General features: G+C 47.2%; 1 protein-coding gene across 3 annotated transcripts in view; it reads right to left on the minus strand.

The window, feature by feature from the left end:
- Positions 1 to 690: 690 nt before the first annotated feature.
- The window catches only part of LOC139757187 (uncharacterized), a 105,843-nt gene continuing 80,150 nt past the window's right edge, over positions 691 to 26,383 (minus strand). For 2 of the 3 annotated variants that reach the window (XM_071677322.1, XM_071677323.1), the window contains exons 3-10: positions 20,406 to 20,553; positions 16,701 to 16,811; positions 12,808 to 15,283; positions 11,321 to 11,478; positions 10,593 to 10,800; positions 7,240 to 7,402; positions 3,875 to 4,002; positions 691 to 3,264 (exon numbers count right to left, since the gene is read on the minus strand). In XM_071677322.1, the coding sequence (XP_071533423.1) occupies positions 3,049 to 3,264; positions 3,875 to 4,002; positions 7,240 to 7,402; positions 10,593 to 10,800; positions 11,321 to 11,478; positions 12,808 to 15,283; positions 16,701 to 16,811; positions 20,406 to 20,553 (3,608 nt within the window). In that variant the 3' untranslated portion in view covers positions 691 to 3,048. The remainder of the gene's footprint in view (positions 3,265 to 3,874; positions 4,003 to 7,239; positions 7,403 to 10,592; positions 10,801 to 11,320; positions 11,479 to 12,807; positions 15,284 to 16,700; positions 16,812 to 20,405; positions 20,554 to 26,383) is intronic. The other variant, XM_071677324.1, reaches the window with a different exon arrangement.

Consider the following 26,383-nt stretch of genomic DNA (forward strand, 5'->3'; position numbering starts at 1 on the left):
GCTTTTTAACAATGGCCACGAAAATAAAAGAGTTAAAGAAAAAGGCAATGAGGTGTTAAGTGATTTTTCAGTAAATCAAAATTGTGGGGGGAAAATACTTTGATTTATGTATGTGTTAAAAGTATGGCTCTCTGTTGTATACATACACATTCACACATGTACATGTCCGTGTGTGTTTGTGTACACATACATGTGTATGTGTATGCACGAATGTCTTTACATGGAAATATGTGTGTGTGTGTGTGTGTGTGTGTGTGTGTCTGTGTGTCTGCGTATGTGCATACAAGTGTAACGAAAGACACTTCTGATCAACATACACGTAAGGGTGGACATACCAAACAAAGAGTAAACATACAGGAGACAGCAGGACAACGAAACCTCACCAGTGACCGAAGGCTCTGTGCAAGAAGTAGCTACCAAGATGCCTAAAATGATATATATCTATAGTGGCATAGTGCTATAAAACAATAGAGATCCAAGGGCATATGGACCTAATTGCCTCATCCTTAATGACCAAGACACTGCTTGTTAGACTAGCGTTAACTGAGGGTTGCAATTTTCAATTATTTTCGTGATCAATTTTATCCTCGTTACCTCTGATTAATGATATATATATATATATATATATATATATATATATATATATATATATATATATATATATATATATATATATATATATACGAAACCTTGGATTAATTACGGAAAGGGTTAAAGACTAATTACTGGATTCGTGTTAATGACAATTACTCTTTTTGTTATCATAGAATATCTACGTCCATTCGTGTAGAAGGCCGACAATTGTTCTGGGTCAAGTGAGAACCACCAATAATGACAGAAATGACCTTGTTACACCAACGTAATGATAAGAACTGGACATTAGTGTAATTAATCATATGACCTTTTCGACATCAATCAAAGGTAATTAGGTTCAAACCTCCCCCCCCACCCACCCACCCAACCTTTCAGATTATCAATATAACAATATAATTCTCCCAAGGTAACAGACTGATTATAACACAGTGGGGGAGGGCGCGCCACCCATTCATTAATATAGGCCCCTCCACACACTAAGTGATTGATAAGGGAGGGGCGCGCGCGGCTCTCCACATCCTCCTCCCACTCCCACCTCAACACAAACAGACCTTTGCAGTGTCCATGGTGGAGAGACGGAGGTCACGGAGACTTTGGTCAGTGTCTCGTACTATAAGGTCGATCCCTTATCCTCTATCTCTCCCAGTTGGTGAGGCATTAGACCCATACGCTTGTGATTCGCTTTTTTTTTTTTTCTCCTCCCACTAACAATACCGTTAGCCATTCTCCTCCTCCTCCAACTCCTCCTCCAACACCTACAAGCGTTAAAAAGTGGACCACAACTCCACATATGTAGAAAAAACCAGCGTCCAGGGTCCTTAAGACATCCCTAAAGGAACTTCACAAAAAAAGGACTCGTATTTCTCACTTGTTTCTTTGCAGTCTTATTACCCGGGATTTCTTTTCTTCCTTCAGCATTCACTCACAAAATCTTCCTTCCTTGGTAACACTCATTTCTTAACCAAATGATATGCTTCTTCCGTCTCGTCTGCCTTATGAACTATGATTGACAAAAACTGCAGCTGACTGCGTTGCCTTAACTTTATGAATAAGGATTCGTCGCACTAAGTCACGTCACTGTCCACTGGTACGGATTTGATTCGTGTTTTCCATCACCATGTATATATATATATATATATATATATATATATATATATATATATATATATATATATATATATATATATATATATATATATATATATATTCTTTACTAATTTTACCACCATCATCATCATCATCATCATCATCTTCATGATATTCACTATCTACGATAATTTTATCACTATCAAGAACCATTTTCTTCACCATAAAACCCACACGAACACCACCACAGTCACTCAGCATTAATCCTCACTATCACCAACCAACACCAACATAATCTTCACCATCACTAATACAATCTTCACCATCGTCACCATCACTAACATCTTAATTACCAAACCATACCATTGACCATGATGATTTCACTGTCTTCACCATCAATCACCTTCATCTTCACCATCAATGTCTACCATCGACAGGATCGTCACTGTCATCAACAGTATCACCATCACTCGTCACCTTCCATCGTCACCATCGCCCTTTATCCTCCTCGTCTTCGTCGTCGCTGTGGTTCCTGAGGTGACGACGACCGCACAGTGAGTGGCCTCCTGGTGGTGGTCTGAGCCTCCACGACAGACAATGGACCTCCTGAAGGTATTATTAGGCCACGATAACGACACACCAGCCCTCCTGAAGGTGCTGTGAGCCATGACGACTACACGCTGGTGCTTCTGATGGAGTCGTGAGTCATGAAGACGACGCGGTGGCCCTCCTGGAGGTGTTGTGAGCCAGGAAGACAACGACACACTGCCCCTCCTGTGATGTTGCGAGCTGGAACGATGACGAAGTAGCCCTCCTGAAGGTGTTGTGAGGCCCTATGAAGCCATAAAGGACCTCTTGGTGGTGTTTTCAGGCACCACGACGACACTCTGGCCCTCCTGGTAATGTTACGAGGGGCCGCGACGACTCAGCGGTCCTGCTGACGGTGTTGTTAAGGGACTACGACGATACAGCGGCCATCCTGACGCGGTGTTATGAAGGGACTACGACGACTCACTTGCCCTCCTGAAGGTGCTGTGAGTCATGACGACGACGCAGTGGCTCCTACCGGTGGCAATGTCAGCGTGGGGGGGGGGGAGAGCACACATGCGGGCGGAACAGCAGACGATGGTAGGGGGATAAACAACCTCCGTGGCTCATGTTTGAACTCTTTTAATTCAGTTGCCTCCAACTCCGTCAGTCTCCAATTCAATCCGTACCTTCTGCCGATCCCCTTACACTTTACTCCTCTCGCCATTTACACACTCACACGCACACGTACACTCCGCTCACATACATTTGTCGGCTTAGGTTATTGTGCCATTGAAGGTAGATGCCCTTGGGGTGAGAATTAGCCGGGTGGCTTCACTATCAAGAACCCAGGAGGGCCAGGATCGTGGGCGCGAGCAGTAGCGTAGTGACCAGGCCCGTGATGAAGACACTGGGTGTGGCCGTGGGCGGCGCGTGGGCGGATTTACTGTAGGCGGAGGTGTGGCAGCCGAAGTCCTCGAGACGGAGGTCCAGCAGCGGTATGTGCTGGCCTGTGGTAGGGTCGATGCAGGTGGCGGAACGCGCCAGGGTGTGGACCTGTCGGGGAGAGTGGAGCAGGTTTAGAAAGAGAGAGAGAGAGAGAGAGAGAGAGAGAGAGGAGAGAGAGAGAGAGAGAGAGAGAGAGAGTATATCAAACTACTACACGAAGCTAATCAGTGCCATCGTCGCTCCGCCCTGACTAATGACGCGAGTCAACGTTATAAGAAAGACATTACGTTGAAGCACGAAAATCTCATGTTCATTACCCCTGAATTTCTGCCTTATAGGCCAACAGATAGATGTATACCTTAATACATTTAAGAGCACAGGAGAGCAGGAAAGGGGGGTCATTATAATGCTTTAATGAAACCGTAAATCTAATTGTGTCTAGAGGAGGAGGAGGAGGAGGAGGAGGGGGAAAACGTGGAATGATTGGGTCTAAAGGGGAAGGAGAAGATGGGATGACTATACCTACACCATCAGGGAAGGTCGAACGACTATGTCCAGAGGAGGAAGTGAGGATAAAATGGATAAATCGAGAGGAAGAAATAACCATATCTGTGGATGTAGGAGAGGATAGAACGGGAGGTTCGTTAACTATATATCTATGGGAGTTCGGAGAGGGTAGAAAGGGCTGCTTCTACTGAGGTGCAGGAGAGGGACCTACCTGCTGGGCGCCCTTGAGCATGGCCGTGTGTATCTGGAGTGTCTCCCTGAGCCACCGTCGGAGCCATTTGCCCAGCCACACCAGAGAGCACTCGCACGTCCACTCGTTGCCCTCCAGGGCCAGTCCACCTGTGCCGACCACATTGTGAGCGAAGGGCCGACCACATTGTGAGTGAAGGGCCGACCACATTGTGTGTGAAGGGCCGACCACCCCGTGTGCGTAGGGACGCGGCAGGGACAAAGGGGAAGAAGAGGAGATGACCATTAGTAAATTATTTTCACCGTTATGATTTGGTGCACATTACACCCACACGTACACCGCGCACCGCACCGTGTGTGTGTGTGTGTGAGTGTGTGTTGATGAGGAATGCTAATATTATACATAGTCTCCACGCTGTGTGTGTCTAGGACACACACAGCGTGGAGAAGCCACAAATCTCCTAGCCTGCAGCTTCGCCCACATCGGGATGCGAATCCTTCTCATTCCAAAAATGTCTCACGTTACAAGGGTCTCGAATGCGTAGTATACACACAGATGAGACATATACAGCATCCTAGTACATAGGTTATTCAAATCGTATATCGCCAAATTGAATTTCCTCTTCTGTTCTCCAAAAGTCTATAACTTGCACGACGTAATTTTCAAAAATGACACCAGAAGGGAATGACTGTAGTGAACCTGCTCAATGGTATCTTTATATTGATATGATATATGCATGCATTATGTAAACACACACACACACACACACACACACACACATACATATACACCATGACTTAAGATGGGATCGCACGAACGTAGAAATCTCTTACCGTACCGTACAAACTGGTAATTGCAGATAAGTAGCTACGTAAGCTTTTCTCTCCCACACACACACACACACACACACACACACACACACACACCACCTCCTCCCCTCACCCAGCCCTCTCTGGCATATATGACCGTACCCTTCCCCCCCTGCAGCTTTGCTCTGTCACTCGTATCTTTGCCAACCCTTACATTCTGCCACGTCTCCCCCCTTCCGCATCTCCCTAAGAAAAGCAAGAACTCATAAGATAGACGCGTCCTACAAGTCTTTCTTTTTCTTTTCTTCATTCTAATTAATTTTCACCGAGAAAGAAAAATCGCCATTGTCTTCCATCTCGTAGAAGAAGAAAGAGAAGAAGAGGAAGAAGAAGAAGAAAAAAAAACAAGTAGGAAAAAGAGAGAAATTGCTTGAAACTAATTTAGGACCAAGACAAATTGCCTTCATGGCCTCTGCTCTCTCGTTGCTTCTTTAATAAGATCACTTTATACAGGAGAGAGACTCTTTTTTTTTTCCCACTCGCCAAGAGGCCGGAGGCGCTCGATAACTGAGCCCAGGTGTACATCACAGGGTACACCACGCGAGGAGACAAGATAACAGGGCCCAGGAGTATAGTCTGGGGTGTGTCAATGTAGCAGACAATATTTCTAGGAAAGGCGAAACTCTTATATGTATATATATTGGAAAAGACCACAATTGAGCGCGTGATTAGGTATATCCCTTTACGTCCACGGGGAAATGGAACACGATAAGTTCCCAAGTGCACTTTCGTGTAATAATCACATCATCAGGGGAGATACAAGAAAGAAATATAACAGTCACTTGATATACAACGAAGAGACGTAGTTAGGACGCCATTTGGTAGACAAGTCACATATATATATATATATATATATATATATATATATATATATATATATATATATATATATATATATATATATATATATATGTGTGTGTGTGTGTGTGTGTGTGGTAAGAATAGAACTTTACCAGGAGTTTACCCAGCTGTGTGTGTACTGAGCTGCTGTCATTGGCAGCCCGAATTAGCCTCCAACATGACAAATCACGAGGTCCGTGAGAGGTCAGGTGGTCTATGACAGGTCGTGTGGTCTATGACAGGTCATGTGGTCTATGACAGGTCATGTGGTCCATGACAGGTCATGTGGTCTATGATAGGTCATGTGGTCTATGACAGGTCATGTGGTCTATGACAGGTCATGTGGTCTATGACAGGCCATGTGGTCTATGACGACAGGTCATGTGGTCTATGACAGGTCCTGTGGTTCATCACCGGTCCTGTGGTCGGTCCATCCTGTTATGACCCGTCCCACCGTAAACCCTGATCCGTTGGCACCTAAACAGGGTCACGCATAATCCGGTTACGGAGGTAATATCCGGCCGGGTCCATGGCACGCTTGGGGAATATCCGGTTAAAAAAAGGGCTAAATATGTCCAGATCTTGGGTCGAGGTCGCTGATTACTGGCTTACAAAATAAACAAAAACCGACGACTGTGAGATTTTCACAAGCATGTCCCAGTATTTTCCTGCACGAGAGTGAGATAACATGATAAAAACATGATCACTGTACACACACACACACACACACACACACACACACACACACACACACATCTACATATACAGGGAGACAGAGACTCATAAAGACAGACAGACGGACACGGCTATGCGTACACAAACATGTAAGAAGAAACTGAGAAAGACAGAATGAGAGACAGACGCATTTATACCTACGCAGATACAGACATCTAGGTGGGTACATTTATCTACTCTGTCCAGCAGTAACAGTAATTTGCTTCGTTAAGAGGAGTGGCAGTGGTGGTGTGTGTGTGTGTGTGTGCTGTGTGTGTGTGTGTGTGTGTGTCAGTGTCTGTGTCTGTGTGCAGGCAACAAAGACTTACATCATCACACTGATAAGCTAACCACAACTGGTATATAAACAGATTGGACACAAAGAGACCTATATGAACAAAGCTTTGACAAAAGACTATATATATATATATATATATATATATATATATATATATATATATATATATATATATATATATATATATATATATATATTGGAAAGGATCACAATTTTGCGCGTGATCAAGAATTTCCTATGAGTCCACGGGGAAAATGAAACACGTTAAGTTCCCAAGTGCACTTTCGTGTAATAATCACATCATCAGGGGAGACACAAGAGAGAAATATAAGTCAGTTGACAATCACATGTTTACCAAATGGCGTCCTAGCTTTGGCTCTTCGATGTATATCAACTGACTTACATTTCTCTCTTGTGTCTCCCCTGATCATGTGATTTTTACACGAAAGTGCACTTGGAAACTTATCGTGTTTCATTTTCCCCGTGGACTCATAGGAATATATATATATATATATATATATATATATATATATATATATATATATATATATATATATATATATATATATATATATATATATATATATATATAACTTCGAGAGAGAGAGAGGGGAAGAGAGGGATATCTTTTTGCCATGGATGAGAGGGTGGGTGACCAACCGTACCTGCAACGAAGGTAGTGCCTTTGCTCTCCCAGTTCCGGCCGTCCTTATAGAGGACCTCAGGATGGAAGTACTTGAGCTGGTTCCGACGGAGGTCCAGGGACAGGTAGGCCACGTCCGACAGCTGCGTCAGGAGCCCCACGGGCAGCGTCTGTATGGAGGTGTCCTGAAGGAGGAAGGGTACGTACACACACACATGTAGATGATATTGGTGAGGTCTACCGTCGTGGACGGCGTAGATAAGTAGATATATGGGGTTATACTTTGGTAGAGACAGGGGTCAAAAGTAGATCATGAAGGTAGATGTCTTGGATGATGAAGTAGACGGCAAAAAACAAGGGACGTGTTGCGATACACGAGGGTAAAAATAATGCAGCATAAGACAGTAGGGTTGACCAGGATGTGAGAGATTAGTGGGGCTGACGTCGCAGATACAAGATCCTACGACAGTAGATAGTAGGAGAGACAGGGTAGATGAGGGGCAAATCTTGGTACACGAGATATGCTACAGAGAAGTGGGTAGATGAGACAGACATTCAAGTAAATGGAATCAGATAATAATGAGATTCAATGATTGAGAAATAGATTGGAATAAGGGAAATAATCAATTGTTAATGAGTACGCGAGACGCCATAGGACATTAAGATGGATGAGGTCAATGGTGGAGTGAGAGATAGATACTAAGGTAAGAGTGGGGGATGGGGGATGGTGTATGCTGAGGATATAAAAGGCAGACAGAGGGATAGGAGCTATAGATACTGGGGATAGATAGACGTGGTCGACGCTGATTTTGCCAGAGGGATAGATAGGATAACAGGTTAGATAATGGATAGATCGAGCATATAATGAGCAGTTACATCAAAAATGAATAGAAGGGACTTACTACTAGCAAAGCTGATGAGTTGGCCGGGGCCAGGTCCTCAGAAGGAGACAGTAGATATGACCATCAACACACAGACACACGACTTATGTTAATCTACAAGGATCGTTGTTATGATCACTCGTTCCACAGATGTAACAGGGGCGACCAGCCCTCCGTCAGGTGCCTTGGCTGGACACACTAGCAGTAGAGGATGGGGTGGTGGAGGAGGTGGGTTGGGGGGGAAGAATGCAGAGGAACTCCATTCCCCAGGGGCCTCTCCCCTCGGTGACGTGGAACCTGGTCTTTCTGAAATATGCATTTCATGACCGGAGCCATCGATTATAGGCGTCCGTTGTCTCTTGACCAGGCTTGAGAGAGAGAGAGAGAGAGAGAGAGAGAGAGAGAGAGAGAGAGAGAGAGAGAGAGAGAGAGAGAGAGAGAGAGAGAGAGAGAGAGAGAGACCGCCACTGTTCTAAAAAGAGAGAGAAAAAAAAAGGAAGAGAAAAAGACATCAGTATAGTTCAGCTTCGCATTTCTTACGCAAAGGCAAAGAAGAAGAAGAAGAAGAAGAAGAAGAAGAAGAAGAAGAAGAAGAACAAAGACTATGAATTATCTTAAGCTCGGATCAGCTTAACCTTATATACAACTCACATTGAATATTTTTTTTTGGGTGGGGGTGGAATGTATCGTGTTCGTTCGACTGACTGCGCATGCGCTGTCTCGACGTCGTCTGTGCCTTGAAGTTGGCTACCTGTCACAGCATTAAGGTGGGGATTCACACCTGTGTGTACTGCTGTGAAGCCCTTACGAACGTAGGTCGGAGACGAATACGTGTGTCACTCTAGCACGGGTAACGAGGAGTCCTTAGACACGGTGGATTTAAGGGTCAAAATGACTGTCCTTAACCAGCGGGCGTGTAAGCCACGACTTTGTTGACCTTCCTTGATGAGTCTTCCCTCACCTCCCCCTCCTTCCCTCACCTCCTCTTCCCCTTTCCCCAGGCTCCCCTTCCCTCCCTCCTCCTTCCTTCCTTCCTCCTCTCTCTCCCTCCCACACACTTAGCGAACCAGGCACCACGATCCCAGCCCAGTCCGCTCATGACACCAGCGGCTGGGGACTCATGACACCAGTGGCTGGGGACTCATGACACCAGTGGCTGGGGACTCATGACACCAGTGGCTGGGGACTCATGACACCAGTGGCTGGGGACTCATGACACCAGTGGCTGGGGACTCACAACACCAGTGGCTGGGGACTCATAACACCAGTGGCTGGGGACTCATCACACCAGTGGCTGGGGACTCATGACACCAGTGGCTGGGGACTCATAACACCAGTGGCTGGGGACTCATGACACCAGTGGCTGGGGACTCATGACACCAGTGGCTGGGGACTCATGACACCAGTGGCTAGGGACTCATAACACCAGTGACTGGGGACTCATGACACAAGTGGCTGGGGACTCATGACACCAGTGGCTGGGGACTCATGACTCCAGTGGCTGGGGACTCACAACACCAGTGGCTGGGGACTCATAACACCAGTGGCTGGGGACTCATGACCCCAGTGGCTGGGGACTCATGACCCCAGTGGCTGGGGCACAATACCAGTGACTGGGGACTCATGACACCAGCGGCTGGGGACTCATGACACCAGTGGCTGGGGACTCATGACCCCAGTGGCTGGGGCACAATACCAGTGACTGGGGACTCATGACACCAGTGGCTGGGGACTCATAACACCAGTGGCTAGGGACTTATGACACCAGTGGCTGGGAACTCATGACACCAGTGGCTGGGGTTTCATAACACCAGTGGCTGGGGACTCATAACACCAGTGGCTGGGGACGCATAACACCAGTGGCTGGGGACTCATGACACCAGTGGCTGGGGACTCATGACACCAGTGGCTGGGGACTCATGACACCAGTGGCTGGGGACTCATAACACCAGTGGCTGGGGACTCAAAACACCAGTGGTTGTCGTTAGAAAACCCTTCACAAGTGGGAAGTTTATTCTAGTCTCGCTCCCTGCGAGAACCATCTCTCTCCCTCACACCTTCTCCTAATATCTACAGATGAGACTGTCTCTCACCTACGTCCCAGGGATGTGACAACTCGAAATTATACACGAAAAAGGTTGAAAAAAAAAAGAGAAGAAAATTAGACTCACGGACACTTGAACAATGTGGAAGGTGAGGAAGGAAGAGAATCAAAGAGAAAAATGGAGAAACATGAGACAGAATGAGATGGGGAAGGGTGAGGAGGGAGGGCCGGAGGAGGAGATACACGTAGTCATGAGGAGGAAATGGACAACACATCCTGATGATGGACGGGAGTTCGTGTTTGCTTTGTGGGTCAGGGAGGAATGGAGGCAAGGGAGGGGGAGACGGAGGAGGAGGAGGAGCAAGGAAGAACGGAGGGAGGCATGAAATAGAGAGAGAGAGAGAGAGAGAGAGAGAGAGAGAGAGAGAGGAGTCAGACTCTATTACTCACTGTGATACTGAGCAACAGCTCGTGTTTGTTCTGGAATCCTGTGAAGGTCCTGGCGTCTATGTCCTTGAGGTTCTTGCCGGTGATGTGCAGCTCCTTCAGCTTGGGACCGAAGGCCCCGGTGATCTGGTCGGTGAGGGCGTTCTCCCTCACCTCGAGGTGGAGCTTCTGCAGTGTATGGACGGTGGCCAGCAGGTGGCCAACCCGGAACCTGACCACACAATTACACTCATTAGCCTCCACTGCCGATACACTGTCCCGGGTGTTGTGTACACCCCGGGGTTAGAAGGGGGGTGCATGTGTGTCACACTGTAATATACTGTACCACAACTCTGTAATAACCTACCCAAATTGTACCCCTGTGGTCTCATCACCGCTTAGCTGAAGCTCATAATATTTCTCACAACCACATATCTGTACCATCCAATACCCCTTCACCAGAAGCCATTAGTATATTCAAATACCCCTCACCAGTACACACTACTGTCTATCAATGCCCCTCACCAGTACCCACCAGTATCTATCACTACTCCTCGCCTCACCCACCAGTGCCTATCAATACCCCTCACCTCCAACGCCCTGGTGTACTTCCCCTCACCTCCAATCCCCCTTGTCAATACCCCTCCTCCAACGCCCTGGTGTACTTCCCCTCACCTCCAATCCCCCCTTGTCAATACCCCTCACCTCCAACACCCCGGTGTACTTCCCTGATATACCCCACCAGCACCCACCTGTACTTCTCTATTTCGGGGAAGGTGTTCATGTAGAGCTCCCTCAGGAAGGTCATGTGGGAGAGAGCGTCGTAGTCGAACCTCGAGATCTTGTCCAGGTTGCTCAACACTAACGTCTCGATGCTTGACGCCCCTCTGAAGCTGTCCTTCGTCAGCGACTGCCACAGGAATGGTGTGTAAGATTTCGACTCATCGAACTCAACAGCAAAAAAACAAAGAACCCAATACTCTCTCTCTCTCTCTCTCTCTCTCTCTCTCTCTCTCTCTGAAGATAGCAAAACACATCAAACAAATGGAATTTTTACATGCAAACACAGACCTCCCTCCCTCCCTCTCCCATGAGGATATGCAGATGGCCAAATGGAAAAATTCCCCTCACGTCTAAGCACAGTCATAAATAACTAAAATACAAGAGCGAAATGGGTGATATTTTGGAAATGGTGTATACCAGCCTGTCCATCACAGGTCACAGACAATGTCCTGAATTATGGAAGAGGTTAAAGGTGAGGTCACCATCAAAATCGACAAAATCTGGATTTCATGGAAATTCTTCCCGAAATAGAACATCAGTAAAGTATGGAGGGGATTTCCTTTTTTATATATATATATACATTTGTTACAAAGTGATTCTGATTCGTGTATCCAAGCAGGTGAATCTGCTAGAGAGAGAGAGAGAGAGAGAGAGAGAGAGAGAGAGAGAGAGAGCTGTAACCCTTCTGTTGTAAGTATTAGTGAGATAAATTCTGGGGGTTTACACACAGGTAAACGTAATTATGCCACACTTGTTTTCATAACTCCAATTAACCTTTTATCTGCCCTTGACCTCTCTCTCTCTCTCTCTCTCTCTCTCTCTCTCTCTCTCTCTCTCTCTCTCTCTCTCTCCACTGCTCCCGCCTTCCTTGCCTGGTCCACCCTTCACACCTGCTCCACGTACCTGATCCACTTTCCACACTTAAATCCACCATCCTTCCTTGATCCAGCCAGCATTGACAAGTGCTCCACCTTTCTCACTTGGTTCGCTATTCTTCCCTAACCCATTATCCTCACTGGTCCATCTTTCCTTACTTGGTTCACCATTGAAGCAGGGTTCATTTTCCTCATCTAACTCATTCTCTCATCACCTGACTCACTATCCTCACGTGATCCACCCTATTCATCTCGTCTTTTCTTCAAATCTGGATCGTCTTTCTCATTTGGTCTCCTATTCTCACTGGTTATTCCTCATCTGAACCACCATCCTACCTCCCTGGTCCATTCTTGTAGACTTAATCACCTCCATGTCTCACTCTTTTCAGTGATCTGTCTTCCTTACTTAGCCCGCTAATCCTCACTGACTTATCCTGCTAATCTGATCCACTTGTCTCCCTTACTTGGCCCGCTTTTCTTATCATCCTGCTAATCTTGTCCAGTCTGCTTAACACACCTACCCATCGTATCTAATTCAACATCTCCCTCATCACCACACTTACCTGGCGCACCATCCTTACCTGTATTGGGTTGAAGGAGAGGTCGAGGTATTTCAGGAAGGGCATGTGTCTCCAGAGACGCGAGCGAACTTGAGTCACATTATTGTGGGAAAGGTCTAAGGACCTCAGTTGGTACAGACTCTCGATGGACTGGACCTCAATCTCCGACATTGCGTTGGAGGACAGGTTGAGAGAGATTAGGTTGGGCAGCGGGATGATGGGAGACGAACTGAAGCCGATGTTGGCAATGTTGAGCTTCTGGACGTTTTGCGTGTAATGGAACAGCTCCTTAAAGTTAGCACGGACGGGGTTGCCACTCAGGTCCAGGCTGATGAGCTTCGTCAGGCTTACGAAAACGTTGTCGGGAAGGATCGTCAGCCGATTGGATGCTAAGTTGAGTTCGATGAGGTTGGGGAAGCTGTAGAACATGGTGCTGTCCAAGTGTTCCAGGTGGTTGTGGGAAATGTCCAAGTAGTGAAGTGTGGTCTCCACCTCAGCAAAGCATGCCGTGGGCATGGAAACGAACTCGTTGTGGGAGAGCCGGACGGTCTCCAGCTGCGTGCCGCGGAAAACGGAGTTGGGCAGTGAGCGCAGGTGGTTGTCGGAGAGATCGAGGACGCGCAGGAAGGCCACGTCGGTGAAACACTCCGGCGGTAAGTTCTTCAGGTGGTTGTGACTCAGGTCAAGGAGCTGGACCTTCTCTAAGGAGGCAAACGCTCTCGGACGAATCTGTTTCAGGCAGTTGTGCTCAAGAATCAGCATCTGGAGCCGATCGAGAGGCCCGAAAGCGCTACTGTCCAGCTTCTTCATCAGGTTGTAGCCGAGATCAAGGCGCTGAAGGGAAAAGACGATGGCCCTCAGGAAGTTGATTGGCACCTCTTTCAGCTTATTGTGGCTGACGTCAAGGCTCTTGATTTGGGGTGAAGTGCCCGAGCCACCAGACAGTTCTTGGATCTCATTGAAGGACATGTTGACAGCAAGTGGCATCAGGGGTCCAGTCACGTTGGCAAAGGCATTCAGAGAGAACTCCTTCAGTCGATTGTGCTGTAGATCCAATTCCATCAAGCTCGGGAGATCCGAAAATGCCGTAGCTTCAATGTGCTCAATTTGGTTGTCACTGAGCAGAACTGTACTCAACTTCGGCAGGGACTTGAGGGCTTCGAAGTGAATTGTTTTGATTCTATTGCTAGTTAGGACGAGAGTTCTGAGGTTATCGAGGTTATGGAAGGTGTGAACCTCGAGTTTTTCCAGGAAATTGAGGGCCAGCCTAATGTCTCCCAGGTTCTTGTGAACGTTCTGGTGGAAGAGAGTCTTTGGAATGTAAGTGAGACGGTTGGAGTCCATATTGAAGTACCGCAACTCACCGAAGGAGTAGAGAGCCGTCTCAGAGATGGTTCTGAAATTGTTATTGTCGAGAGCGATCCACTGTAATGCCGTGAGTGGTTTGAGAACCTCCTCGGGGAAATCGTCTTTGTGGAACCCGAAGCTAATCTCAAGGATTTCTAAAGTGTTGAGGATATCAATGAAAGATTCAGGACTAATTTCTTTAATGTGATTGAAAGAGAGACTGAGCTCTCGTAGTTTGGGCGTGTGTCTAAAGGCATGCGGCGGAATGCTGCAAATTCTATTGTTGCGCAAGACGAGCGTGTCCAAGTTATCGCCCCAAGACTCGAAATCCTCCTCCAAGATCTGTGTGATATTGTTGTGGCCGAGATTGAGGTGAGCTATGGTGCTGCAGTTCTCGAGGGCTTCGCGAGGGATGGCCTTCAGTTGGTTACCCGACAAACTTAAGGACTCCAGCGTCTCGCAGAAGGAACGGAATGCGTCCTCCCTGATGGAGGAGATGTTGTTATCAGGTAGATAGAGATAGCGTAGTCTCTTCAGGTAAGATAAGGCTCTGGGAACCGCCTTGAGCTTGTTCTTCTCCAGGTCGACCATCAACAAGGAGTGTTCAGGACCGCCCAGAAACGCATGCTCGCTGATGTTGAAAATGTTGTTGGCCGAGAGGTAGAGGCGTCCCGGATTTAAGTTTTGGAATGCTTTGTCCTGAATTTCCGTCAGGAGGTTGAAGTCTAAGTGTAGGTCTCGCACTGTGAGGGAACCATTGAAGAGATTGTTAGGAATAAACCGAATAAAGTTTTCCCCGAGGTCGAGCTTATCCAGTTTCTTCTGGACTAGAAAGCCCGTGTCTGGCAGCCTATCGAGAAGGTTGCCCCTGAGAAACAGCCACGTCAGGTCCCGGATGCTGCTGACGGCCTCCGAAGGGAAGCCAGTCAGGAGGTTGTGGTTGAGGCTGAGCGTCTGGATGTTTCTGGAGAGGGAGTCGCGTTCCAGCACCAGGATGTTGTTGTCGTCCAGGTTCAGCCAGAGGAGCCGCTTGCACCTGGAGAAGACGTCTTGAGGCACGTGGTCGACATCGTTCTCGCCAAGGAAGAGCGTTCCCAGGGTGTCTCGTAGCCCCGACCAGTCCTCCGCGATCAACTCGGCGATGTGGTTGCTGTGGGAGATAAGAGCTTATGTCAGGTCAAGTCAATGTCCCTCTGCCCCCGACAGATCCTCCGCCACCAGACCTACGATATGGTCTACTGGGAGTTGTAAAGATGAAGATGCATCGCGACTCTGGCCAGTCCTCAGTTGACCATCCAAGGTGACTGTTACTGCATAGAACAGGTCGGAGCAGAGGGGAGGAGCCGAATTAATTTAGCCAGTATATATCAAGTAAACAAATGACCATGAGAATGGTAATAAGGAAGAGGGAGCAAAGCAAATGCACTTTTTATTAATGTCTAATATAATCAACAGAGAAAACTCGGTCTAGCAATGTGTTTCCCACCCTTCCCAATAAAAAACACAAGTAAAAAAAAACAAAAAAACAAGCACACTATATTCGACTTAGGGAATGTGATACAAAAGACGTAAACTTTTCTCTTGTCAGACAAATGAGACATATTTGTCTTGTGGTCTCTTGGGTGACGAAACTTTGGGTGTTTTGTGAACTCGACAGGAGTCATATGTTGGCTGTGTCGCCACGAGTATTATTGTCGGTAAAAGTTGGAGGCGGCGTGGAGGAGGAGGAGGAGGAGGAGGCCAAGAGGACCTGTGGGGTGGGCCAGGGGAGACCTAAAAGCCTGCCACAGGACGGTCAACCTCCAGAGGTGAGGGTCGAGTTGACGGGACGGTGGGAGGTGGCGTCCGAGACAAAAGAAGAGGGCTATGCATTATGCAGTAGGCCTCCCTCCCACAAGCAAACCCGGTGTTCCCATTTTGTGCTGGACACTGGGCCGAATGTCAGGGAAATGTCACGAGGGCGAAGGGTGGCATTTCCTGGTGGCTCTCCCAGCACTATGGGTGTCGTGTGGGCCCGAAGTGGACTCCCTGTGGGTCCTGAGTAAACAACATGTGGGCCCTGTGTGGACACTATGTGGGAACTGGGTGGACAAAATGTGTGCCATGAGTTTACGTCATGTGAATCCTCAGTGGATGCCATATGGGTCCTGACTGAACACCAGATGGGCCCTGAATGCACACCATGTAGGAGGAGGCAGGACACCGTGTGAGCTTTGTGCAGACACCATGTGGGTCAGGTCGGCAAAAACGAGTCCTCCCGAAGTACAACTGAACTGAACACCACGTGAGTCTTTGGAGTCTGTATGGACACTGAGTAAAGACTGCATTGCATGGACTGTAAGTGGGGGCTTTAGTGGATAACAAATTGACATAGAGGGAACAGCTGGGGGAATTCCTACGGGGGAAGTAGAGAGGAACATCTTAATGTGTACGGGAATTACCCCCCCTTAAAATAACATATTTCACCCCCACATCACATGTGAAGAACAGGGACACTGTAGAGTGTCATGCTAGACAGTGGATGGTGAGGAGGAGGAGGAGGAGAACGAGGCCAGAGACAGACTTACCCGTGGAGGTTGAACCACTCCAGACTCTTCAGGGGCCGCAGTGCCTGGCGAGGGACTGCTGTTAGCTCGTTGAAGCTCAGGTCCAGCGATTGAAGAGAGTGGCTCATCCCACTGTGGGAAGAGCCAGGTGCTGGTTAGTGGTGGCGGTGGCGGTAGTGTCTTGGAGGTAGTGGTGTGGTTGCTAATGGCTGTGGTTTGGTGGTGTAGTTGAATGATGGTTGTGGTTAGTGGCGATGGGTAAAAGGAGCTTGTCTTTTCGATGGGCGTGGTGGTTTGAATGTAAATGTTTAGTAGTTTTGGATTATAGTGGTAGTTGGCTGGTAGAAGTGGTTTAGTCGTGGTGGGTATAGGTGGGGGTTAGTACCTTTTGTTACAGTGGTTAGTGGAAGGGTTAGTGCTTAAGGGTGTTGTTATATGTCTTAAGTCAGTGGTTGCGGTTGTGGTTAGAAGTGGTGGTTGTAGACAAATGATGTTGGTCAGTTGTAATGGTTAACAGTGGATAATTGAAAGTGATTATTCGTAAACATTATCAATAGTAGATGATAGGGATCAAAAATATAAACAAACAAGATAACACCTACTCTACCCATATTCTAAACATCAAAGAAAACGGGACACCTACACCGTTTGGTTACTTATTAAACAAAAAAAGAACAGATTTGTGAACAGTCGCAATGTTATCCTGGCCTCCGGCACTTCCCTGGAAGAATGACTGACAACTGGTAGCAAATGAGCTTTGTAGCGCTGCATTATGTACTGCCCTCTGGATCTGGCTGGATCTCGAGGATGAGTTACATTAATTAAAGGAAAATATTTGTTCAACCTCTGTCATCTTCCTGTGTGTGATGCGGCTAAAATATCTATCCCAGTGAAGGTAAGAGTGATTGCGGGTGTGCTGGCTGTGAATTAGGCCAAGTTCTAATGAGTTCCTGGAGGGCCAAGCAGTGCGTCTGGAAGAAGCGTTCCAGGCCCGAGTTGTGGAAGGTCTTTCATGGAGTTTTTCCCAGCGTAAACAGTGGGTCTGGATACCACAATTGCAATCCCCTGAAGGAAGTCTGGAAATACCGAGCGAAAACATTCGGAACATATATTTTTTTTCTTTCTTTCTTTCAGGGTTGCGTTCCTGAGGGTTTTATTACTGTGCTACACGAACTGGTTTTATGGATTTTCTGTTGGGATAACAAGCCGGAGGCTCGAAGTGAATTACATCTTTTGTGTTCGTCAGGGATTATGTTCGCACGTTATAAAAAAAGAGGATCCTATGTAGGAGCTACGAAGGGAATAATGCAAGACAAGCTACACTCCTGTGATCTCAAAGGCTCATATCGAGGCTACTGGTTTCGTTCGCTGGTCTTGTGATGATCTCGAACCCTTCGTCACATACCATAAATGGTCAGGCTTTGAAGGACCACAGAGAGAGACAGACAGATAAGACAGACAGTAGGGCTCTAGCTTGCATTGTGTACGCTTGGTGCTCAGTACCATCACTGGAGGGGAGGTGAAATGTACAATCATGTTACTAACGCAAGAAACATACCTAAACCGTTCATCAGGTGTTCACTGCTTCACTGTCAATTCAACACCGTTTCTCCCATCTGAACCAATATCTCGTCGTCTCTCTCACCACCAATAACTGGTTCTTTATCCCTTATAAATTCATCCTTAAATAAGCATAATATTCATTTATCAAAAACGTTTTCCCTCCCTCGTTGATAAAGCAGTGAGGCCATTCACCTTCTCTCTGCGATTAGAATTTTGTTTACGACAGTTTCCAGGTGTATCTGAGAAGATTTGGAGTCTCGACTGGAATTTATAGGCAATTCGATTCCTTTCCCCGCTTCAAATGTATTTTAATGTTTTCTTCCACCTCTAAATAACTAGTAGGAAGCGTTCCGGGCGGAGGAGCCACGATCCAGGAACGGAGTTTCGGAGGAAGACTTGTATTCCTACGTTACGTATCTTCCAGTTTCTCTTTTGTCCCTCCCTCTGGACTCTCACACTCCATGTCCCATCCATCTTCCACTCTCTCTATCTTGGGAACTCTCACTATACTCTCACTTCTAAGTCATCCCGACTCTTAACATTATTCATGATATTTCCTCATATTCTTTTTTTTTTCCATTTCAATATTTCTCAGTGTCATACTTCCCTCATTTACCTCACTATGTCTTCCTCTGTCTCGTACCTCACTCATTTATCTCACCATCTCTTCCTCTGTTTCGTACCTCACTCCTTTATCTCACCATCTCTTCCTCTGTTTAGTACCTCACTCATTTATCTCACCATCTCTTCCTCTCATAGATCTAAGAAGCTCTCACCTCTCCCCACAAGGCTTCTCCTCCTCGTCTAATATTTATCACATATCAAACACATTTTCCCCCACCTCCATCCTTCCTTCCTTCCTTTCCTTCCTCACATCTTCCTTCACCGCTTTATCCCCTGCATCTCACTCTCTCTCTCTCTCTCTCTCTCTCTCTCTCTCTCTCTCTCTCTCTCTCTCTCTCTCTCTCTCTCTCTCTCTCTCTCTCTCTCTCTCTCCACACCTTCCTCTGTCTCTTCCCATCTCTACCCTCGGGACCTCATGATGATGTTAGAGCCTTTCCACCCTCTTGCTAATTCCTGAATCTACCATCAAATTCGGTCAATAAATGTCCAGAGCCGCCTTCCCCCCTTACACCCTTCCTTCCCTCTAATCCCCATCAGGAAAGTGTCGGCCCCTTTCCCTTTACCAAATCAAATTGGAACTGTCTCACTTTCATCCGCGGTTGTTTTCCTGTTATTTGTTTCTTTTTTATCATTCCCATGATGCTCTTTGTTGACCTGGAGGTTATGATCTCCTTTGTGTATGTATATATATATATATTTTTTCTCTAGCCATTGGCCTTCCCATTGGCTTGAAATCTGTATATACATTCTCTCTCTCTCTCTCTCTCTCTCTCTCTCTCTCTCTCTCTCTCTCTCTCTCTCTCTCTCTCTCTCTCTCTCTCTCTCTCTTTTGTTTTCGTTCTCATATCAGATTCCCATGAGATCGTCTCCCCTCGCCCCTGTATCACGTGACCTTTGATACCATTAAACCTCTCTCTTTCTTCTGTTTCTGAATCGCTTCCACCTTCAGTTCTCAGAGTTAAAAGTCTATTATCCAGTTACTCTCCGTCTTTTCTTTATATATATATATATATATATATATATATATATATATATATATATATATATATATATATAATCATCTATCATTTATTAATCTATCTAATTATCCATAATCACCCAAGGGGCCTGGTATTACCCTAAACTACTTTCCCGCAGGATCTTGCAGCTGCAAGGCTGCGCTACGTTCAGTAGCAGGGGAAAAAAATAAACTCCTTTGAAATGAAAAGTTCCCTGATAACTTCACACAGTGTGTATGTGTGATAGAATTCAAGGATGTATATATAGAAGTTGTATCATAGAAAAAAACACACAATTAAACCAACAAATCCATCTGTTAAACCTGATGGCGTATCACTGGAGATGGAACAGAGAAAAAGGAAGGACCTGATGGAGTATCACTGGAGATGTAACAGAGACAAGGAAGGACTTGATGGAGTATCACTGGAGATGTAACAGAGACAAGAACGGACCTGATGGAGTATCACAGGAGATGTAACAGAGACAAGGAAGGACCCCTGGCGGCGCCCGCCGCGCGCGCCCCCCACACACACCACTTACCTGAAGGCCTTGTCACCGATGAGTCTGATGTTGTTGGACATGAGACGAAGATTGCCGACGCGAGTGTCATCGAAGTCGCCATCCCCAATGACTTCCAGCCCGGAGTTCACCAGGTCCACCTGCATCACCAAGCCAGACGGGATTCCTGCTGGAGAGACGTAGGCTGGTGAGCTACGCAAGGCGTATGGGTGGCGCTCGCCCTCCCAGGGAAGGTGTGATGGTGAACTGAACACCGACTGGTGAGGGATGTGGCACGGGCCTGGTGACCTACAGTCATTGATAGAGGGAGGTGTGGGGAGATTAATAGGGGGAGGGAGGTGTGGGGAGATTAATAGTGGTAGGGAGGTGTGGGGAGGTTAAGAGGGGGAGGGAGGTGTGGGGAGATTAAGAGGGGGAGGAGGTGTGGAGAGACTAATAGGGGGAGGGAGATGTGGGGAGAGGGGAGGGATGTGGGGAGACTAATAGGGGAGGGGGTGTGGAGAGACTAATAGGGGTAGGGAGATGTGGGGAGAGGGAAGGGATGTGGGGAGACTAATAGGGGTGGGAGGTGTGGGGAGCTTAATAGGGGGAGGGGGTGTGTGGGGAGATTAATAGGGGGAGGGAGGTGTGGGGAGATTAATAGGGGGAGGGAGGTGTGGGGAGATTAATAGGGGGAGGGAGGTGTGGGAAGACTAATAGGGGTGGGAGGTGTGGGGAGCTTAATAGGGGGAGGGGGTGTGTGGGGAGATTAATAGGGGGAGGGAGGTGTGGGGAGATTAATAGGGGGAGGGAGGTGTGGGGAGACTAATAGGAGAAGGGAGGTGTGGGGAGATTAATAGAGGTAGGGAGGTGTGGGGAGACCAGTAGGGGGTGGGAGGTGTGGGGAGATTAATAGAGGGAGGGAGGTGTGGGGAGACTAATAGAGGGAGGGAGGTGTGGGGAGGTTAAGAGGGGGAGGGAGGTGTGGGGAGATTAATAGTAGGAGGGAGGTGTAGTGAGACTAATAGGGGAGGGAGATGTGGGTAGACTAATAAGGGGAGGAAGGTGTGGGGAGACTAAGAGAACACCTGGGGTGAATTGAGACATCTTAAGCATGATGCGGGAAGTACAGGGAAAATATATACAGCGAGAGAAAACTTAATTTCAACAGCAGGACAAAATTCTGCAGCCATAACTCGGGCCTCTAGCGGTTCACCAAGACACATAACTTACTTTTTACAAGTTTTGAAAATACAAACCCCTCGAGAATGTTGAGCTTAAATTCCACAAATGTACCGCAAATTCCACTTTCAGAGGATGGCATTTACGATTTATCTTTAAAGAATCTCTTTACCTTTTAAAGGTTTCGAAAGTCTGTTTTTTTTTTTTTTTTTGTAAGAGTGTTAGCTCGACATCTGCTAAAGTTAGCGGACGTGAGTTATTTTTGCACTCCCTTCGCTATATTTAGCTCAAAGCGTCGTATTCCATTTGACTCACTATTGATATCACTCGCTTTTGCTCTCTCTCTCTCTCTCTCTCTCTCTCTCTCTCTCTCTCTCTCTCTCTCTCTCTCTCTCTCTCTCTCTCTCTCTCTCTCTCCTTGACATAACTCATTTTGGTTCTGTCTCCCTCGCTGCCCACGCCCTCCTCCTCCTCCTCCTCCTCCGAGTTGTCTTCCTCCTACAGGAGAAACATCCTGGTAGGGAGGCAGTATATCACAGGTGTATGACACAGATGCTAACGAGGCCAAACATGTACATCCTCCACCTGTCTGCCACAGCTTGACGCACGGCCACATGAATCATGAACTTTAAATATGTGTGACGTGATCATCTTTTCTCCCAGGGCCTTTGGGACGGCAGGGCCCAGGGTGGCCCTTCGTGAGGGATCCTGTCTACCATAATCGACCAAGCCTTGGTTATTGATCTCTCCTGATGGGGAGTTGGGAGAGTAGTGGGGAAAGATGGGAGGTAAGGAATGGGTAAGGCCATACACAAGGTGAGGGTAAGGTGGTAGGGAAGGTGTGGATAGGGTTATGGGTAGGGTATAGGTAGGGTGGCAGATTGGGTGTAGGTAGGGTGGTAACCAGATGAAAAAAAACCAAAAAAAACCAAAAGAACATCTCTTGCGTCTACAAGCATCGTCCCAGACCCTCAAACGTCCCTCTTCAGGTGGAACCCCCTCTTCCCTTCAGGTGGAACCCCCTCTTTCCTTCAGGTGGAACCCCCTCTTTCCTTCAGGTGAAACCCCCTCTTTCCTTCAGGTGGAACCCCCTCTTCCCTTCAGGTGGAACCCCCTCTTTCCTTCAGGTGGAACCCCCTCTTTCCTTCAGGTGGAACCCCCTCTTCCTTTCAGGTGGAACCCCCTCTTTCCTTCAGGTGGAACCCCCTCTTTCCTTCAGGTGGAACCCCCTCTTCCCTTCAGGTGGAACCCCCTCTTCCCTTCAGGTGGCACCCCCTCTTCCCTTCAGGTGGAACCCCCTCTTCCCTTCAGGTGGAACCCCCTCTTCCCAAAGGTGGAATCCCCTCTTCCCAAAGGTGGAACTTTCTCACCTCCCCCTTCAAGGAGTACCATCCACACATCACCCCCTTGTATCATCCCCCACCACCACACCACCACACCACCACCACCACACCACCACACCACACCACCACACCACCACCACACCACCACACCACCACCACCACACCACACCACCACCACACCACCACACCACCACACCACCACAAGGGGGATTTATGAGTGCTGTGGGAGGCAGTCTCAACACCTGAGCACACGTTAAAATCATTACACAATGCCTGGGTTCTTCATGTATGTTGGTATATATATATATATATATGCATGTTTTTGAATGAATAAATAGAAACACACACATACACACACACACACACACACACACACACACACACACACACACACACACACACACACACACACACACATACACACACACATATATATGTATGTGAGAAATACTTAGAAAAGCAAATGGATTTGTATGTAGCATTTATGGATCTGGAGAAGGCATATGATAGAGTTGATAGAGATGCTCTGTGAAAGGTATTAAGAATATATGGTGTGGGAGGCAAGTTGTTAAAAGCAGTGAAAAGTTTTTATCGAGGATGTAAGGCAAGTGTACGTGTAGGAAGGGAGGAAAGTGATTGGTTCTCAGTGAATGTAGGTTTGCGGCAGAGGTGTGTGATGTCTTCATGGTTGTTTAATTTGTTTATGGATGGGGTTGTTAGGGAGGTGAATGCAAGAGTTTTGGAAAGAGGGGCAAGTATGAAGTCTGTTGTGGATGAGAGAGCTTGGGAAGTGAGTCAGTTGTTGTTCGCTGATGATACAGCGCTGGTGGCTGATTCATGTGAGAAACTGCAGAAGCTGGTGACTGAGTTTGGTAAAGTGTGTGAAAGAAGAAAGTTAAGAGTAAATGTGGATAAGAGCAAGGTTATTAGGTACAGTAGGGTTGAGGGTCAAGTCAATTGGGAGATAAGTTTGAATGGAGAAAAACTGGAGGAAGTACAGTGTTTTAGATATCTGGGAGTGGATCTGGCAGCGGATGGAACCATGGAAGCGGAAGTGAATCATAGGGTGGGGGAGGGGGCGAAAATCCTGGGAGCCTTGGAGAATGTGTGGAAGTCGAGAACATTATCTCGGAAAGCAAAAATGGGAATGTTTGAGGGAATAGTGGTTCCAACAATGTTGTATGGTTGCGAGGCGTGGGCTATGGATAGAGTTGTGCGCAGGAGGGTGGATGTGCTGGAAATGAGATGTTTGAGGACAATGTGTGGTGTGAGGTTTTTTGATCGAGTAAGTAATGTAAGGGTAAGAGAGATGTGTGGAAATAAAAAGAGCGTGGTTGAGAGAGCAGAAGAGGGTGTTTTGAAATGGTTTGGGCACATGGAGAGAATGAGTGAGGAAAGATTGACTAAGAGGATATATGTGTCGGAGGTGGAGGGAACGAGGAGAAGTGGGAGACCAAATTGGAGGTGGAAAGATGGAGTGAAAAAGATTTTGAGTGATCGGGGCCTGAACATGCAGGAGGGTGAAAGGCGGGCAAGGAATAGAGTGAATTGGATCGATGTGGTATACCGGGGTTGACGTGCTGTCATTGGATTGAATCAGGGCATGTGAAGCGCCTGGGGTAAACCATGGAAAGTTGTGTGGGGCCTGGATGTGGAAAGGGAGCTGTGGTTTCGGGCATTATTGCATGACAGCTAGAGACTGAGTGTGAACGAATGGGGCCTTTGTTGTCTTTTCCTAGCGCTACCTCGCACACATGAGGGGGGAGGGGGATGGTATTCCATGTGTGGCGAGGTGGCGATGGGAATGAATAAAGGCAGACAGTGTGAATTGTGTGCATGGGTAGATATGTATGTGTCTGTGTGTGTATATATATGTGTACATTGAGATGTATAGGTATGTATATTTGCGTGTGTGGACGTGTATGTATATACATGTGTATGGGGGTGGGTTGGGCCATTTCTTTCGTCTGTTTCCTTGCGCTACCTCGCAAACGCGGGAGACAGCGACAAAGCAAAATAAATATATATGAAATATATATATATATATATATATATATATATATATATATATATATATATATATATATATATATATATATATACATACATACATATAATTCTTTCAACTTAATCAACACAGCAAGTGGTGATATTCGTCACCGGGAGAGACCGTGATATGTGGTACTTTCCCCCCAGAAATTATGTACATAACTACACATGACGCCTCGTGGTGACGTTCCATGAACAACATGACCTCGTTTGCCTACAAAATATTGCCAGTTCAGCGCGGCGAAAAGGGAAGAAGTTTCTCTAAATTTGGTAACTTATCAAGCAAGCCTGTGGCAATACATTTACTGAAGCTCGTGTTGTACATATATATATATATATATATATATATATATATATATATATATATATATATATATATATATATATATATATATATATATGTATTAACCCTGGTGTTTCTCTTTCCAGGAGCTGAGAGAGAGAGAGAGAGAGAGAGAGAGAGAGAGAGAGAGAGAGAGAGAGAGAGAGAGAGAGAGAGAGAGAGAGAGAGAGAGAGAGAGAGAGGTAGTGCAAACTCCAGACTATAAATTTACAGTTACTCCAGCGGAAACCGAGAAGAAATATCATTTGGGCTTTCCTCCCGCCCGGCCACCCTGGCTCTGGAGGTGAGGCGAGGGTGTGTGAATGGGAAAGGTTATGGTGAGGACGCCAACAGGCCGTGTGAGGGGCCACCCGCTGGCGGTGTTCGTCACAGTCGCCCCTTTACCATGAAACGTTTACAAACAGCTGACTAGGTCACGATCACAAACGTTTCCTCTAATGGGGGGACAATGTCAGCTGCCTGCTGGTGTCGGAGGGCGGTGCTGGTGCCAGAGAACAACGTGTGGTAGGAGGAGGTGCCAGAGAACACCAGTAAATATAGAATAACTTGGCCACGGAGGCGTCAGCCATGACAGAGACGAGGTTCGCGTCGACCAGTCGGGTGGCGGAGCGAAGCCGGGAGCCGGGGTCACCACTCCCCATCTGTCTTAATTTGGGGAACTCCTGCCGGCCAGTGTCTGACAGTGCCGTGTGTCTTCCCAGAAAATTAGGGGGCCGGGGAGATGGAAGGGGGGCGGCGGGGAGGGGCTTGTGCTGGGGTACGAGAGGGTGTTGGGAGGGGCAAGGAGAGATGAGGCTAAGGGAGAGGGTGGGAGAAAGTGCTGGGAAAGGGAGGAGAAAGGGGATGGGAGGAGGGAGAATAGTAGTAGGAGGGAGGTGGGAAAGGGCACTGGGAGAGAGAGATGGGCATCATCTCCTCTCCCATCTTGGCTCTAGTTCGTAACATAACCACAGTCATGGACATCCTCCTTGTCTTGTTATCTGTGTCTCAACCGTGTTATAACACAGCAGTGATAGACACAGCCAAGTGTTTCACAGACACCACCATACACAGCCCAGCCAGACAGTACCACGAGTGTGTCACAGCCATAACCTCACCGTATT

The sequence above is a fragment of the Panulirus ornatus genome, chromosome 25 (genome assembly GCF_036320965.1).
Source record: "Panulirus ornatus isolate Po-2019 chromosome 25, ASM3632096v1, whole genome shotgun sequence".
NCBI classification, from domain to species: domain Eukaryota; kingdom Metazoa; phylum Arthropoda; class Malacostraca; order Decapoda; family Palinuridae; genus Panulirus; species Panulirus ornatus.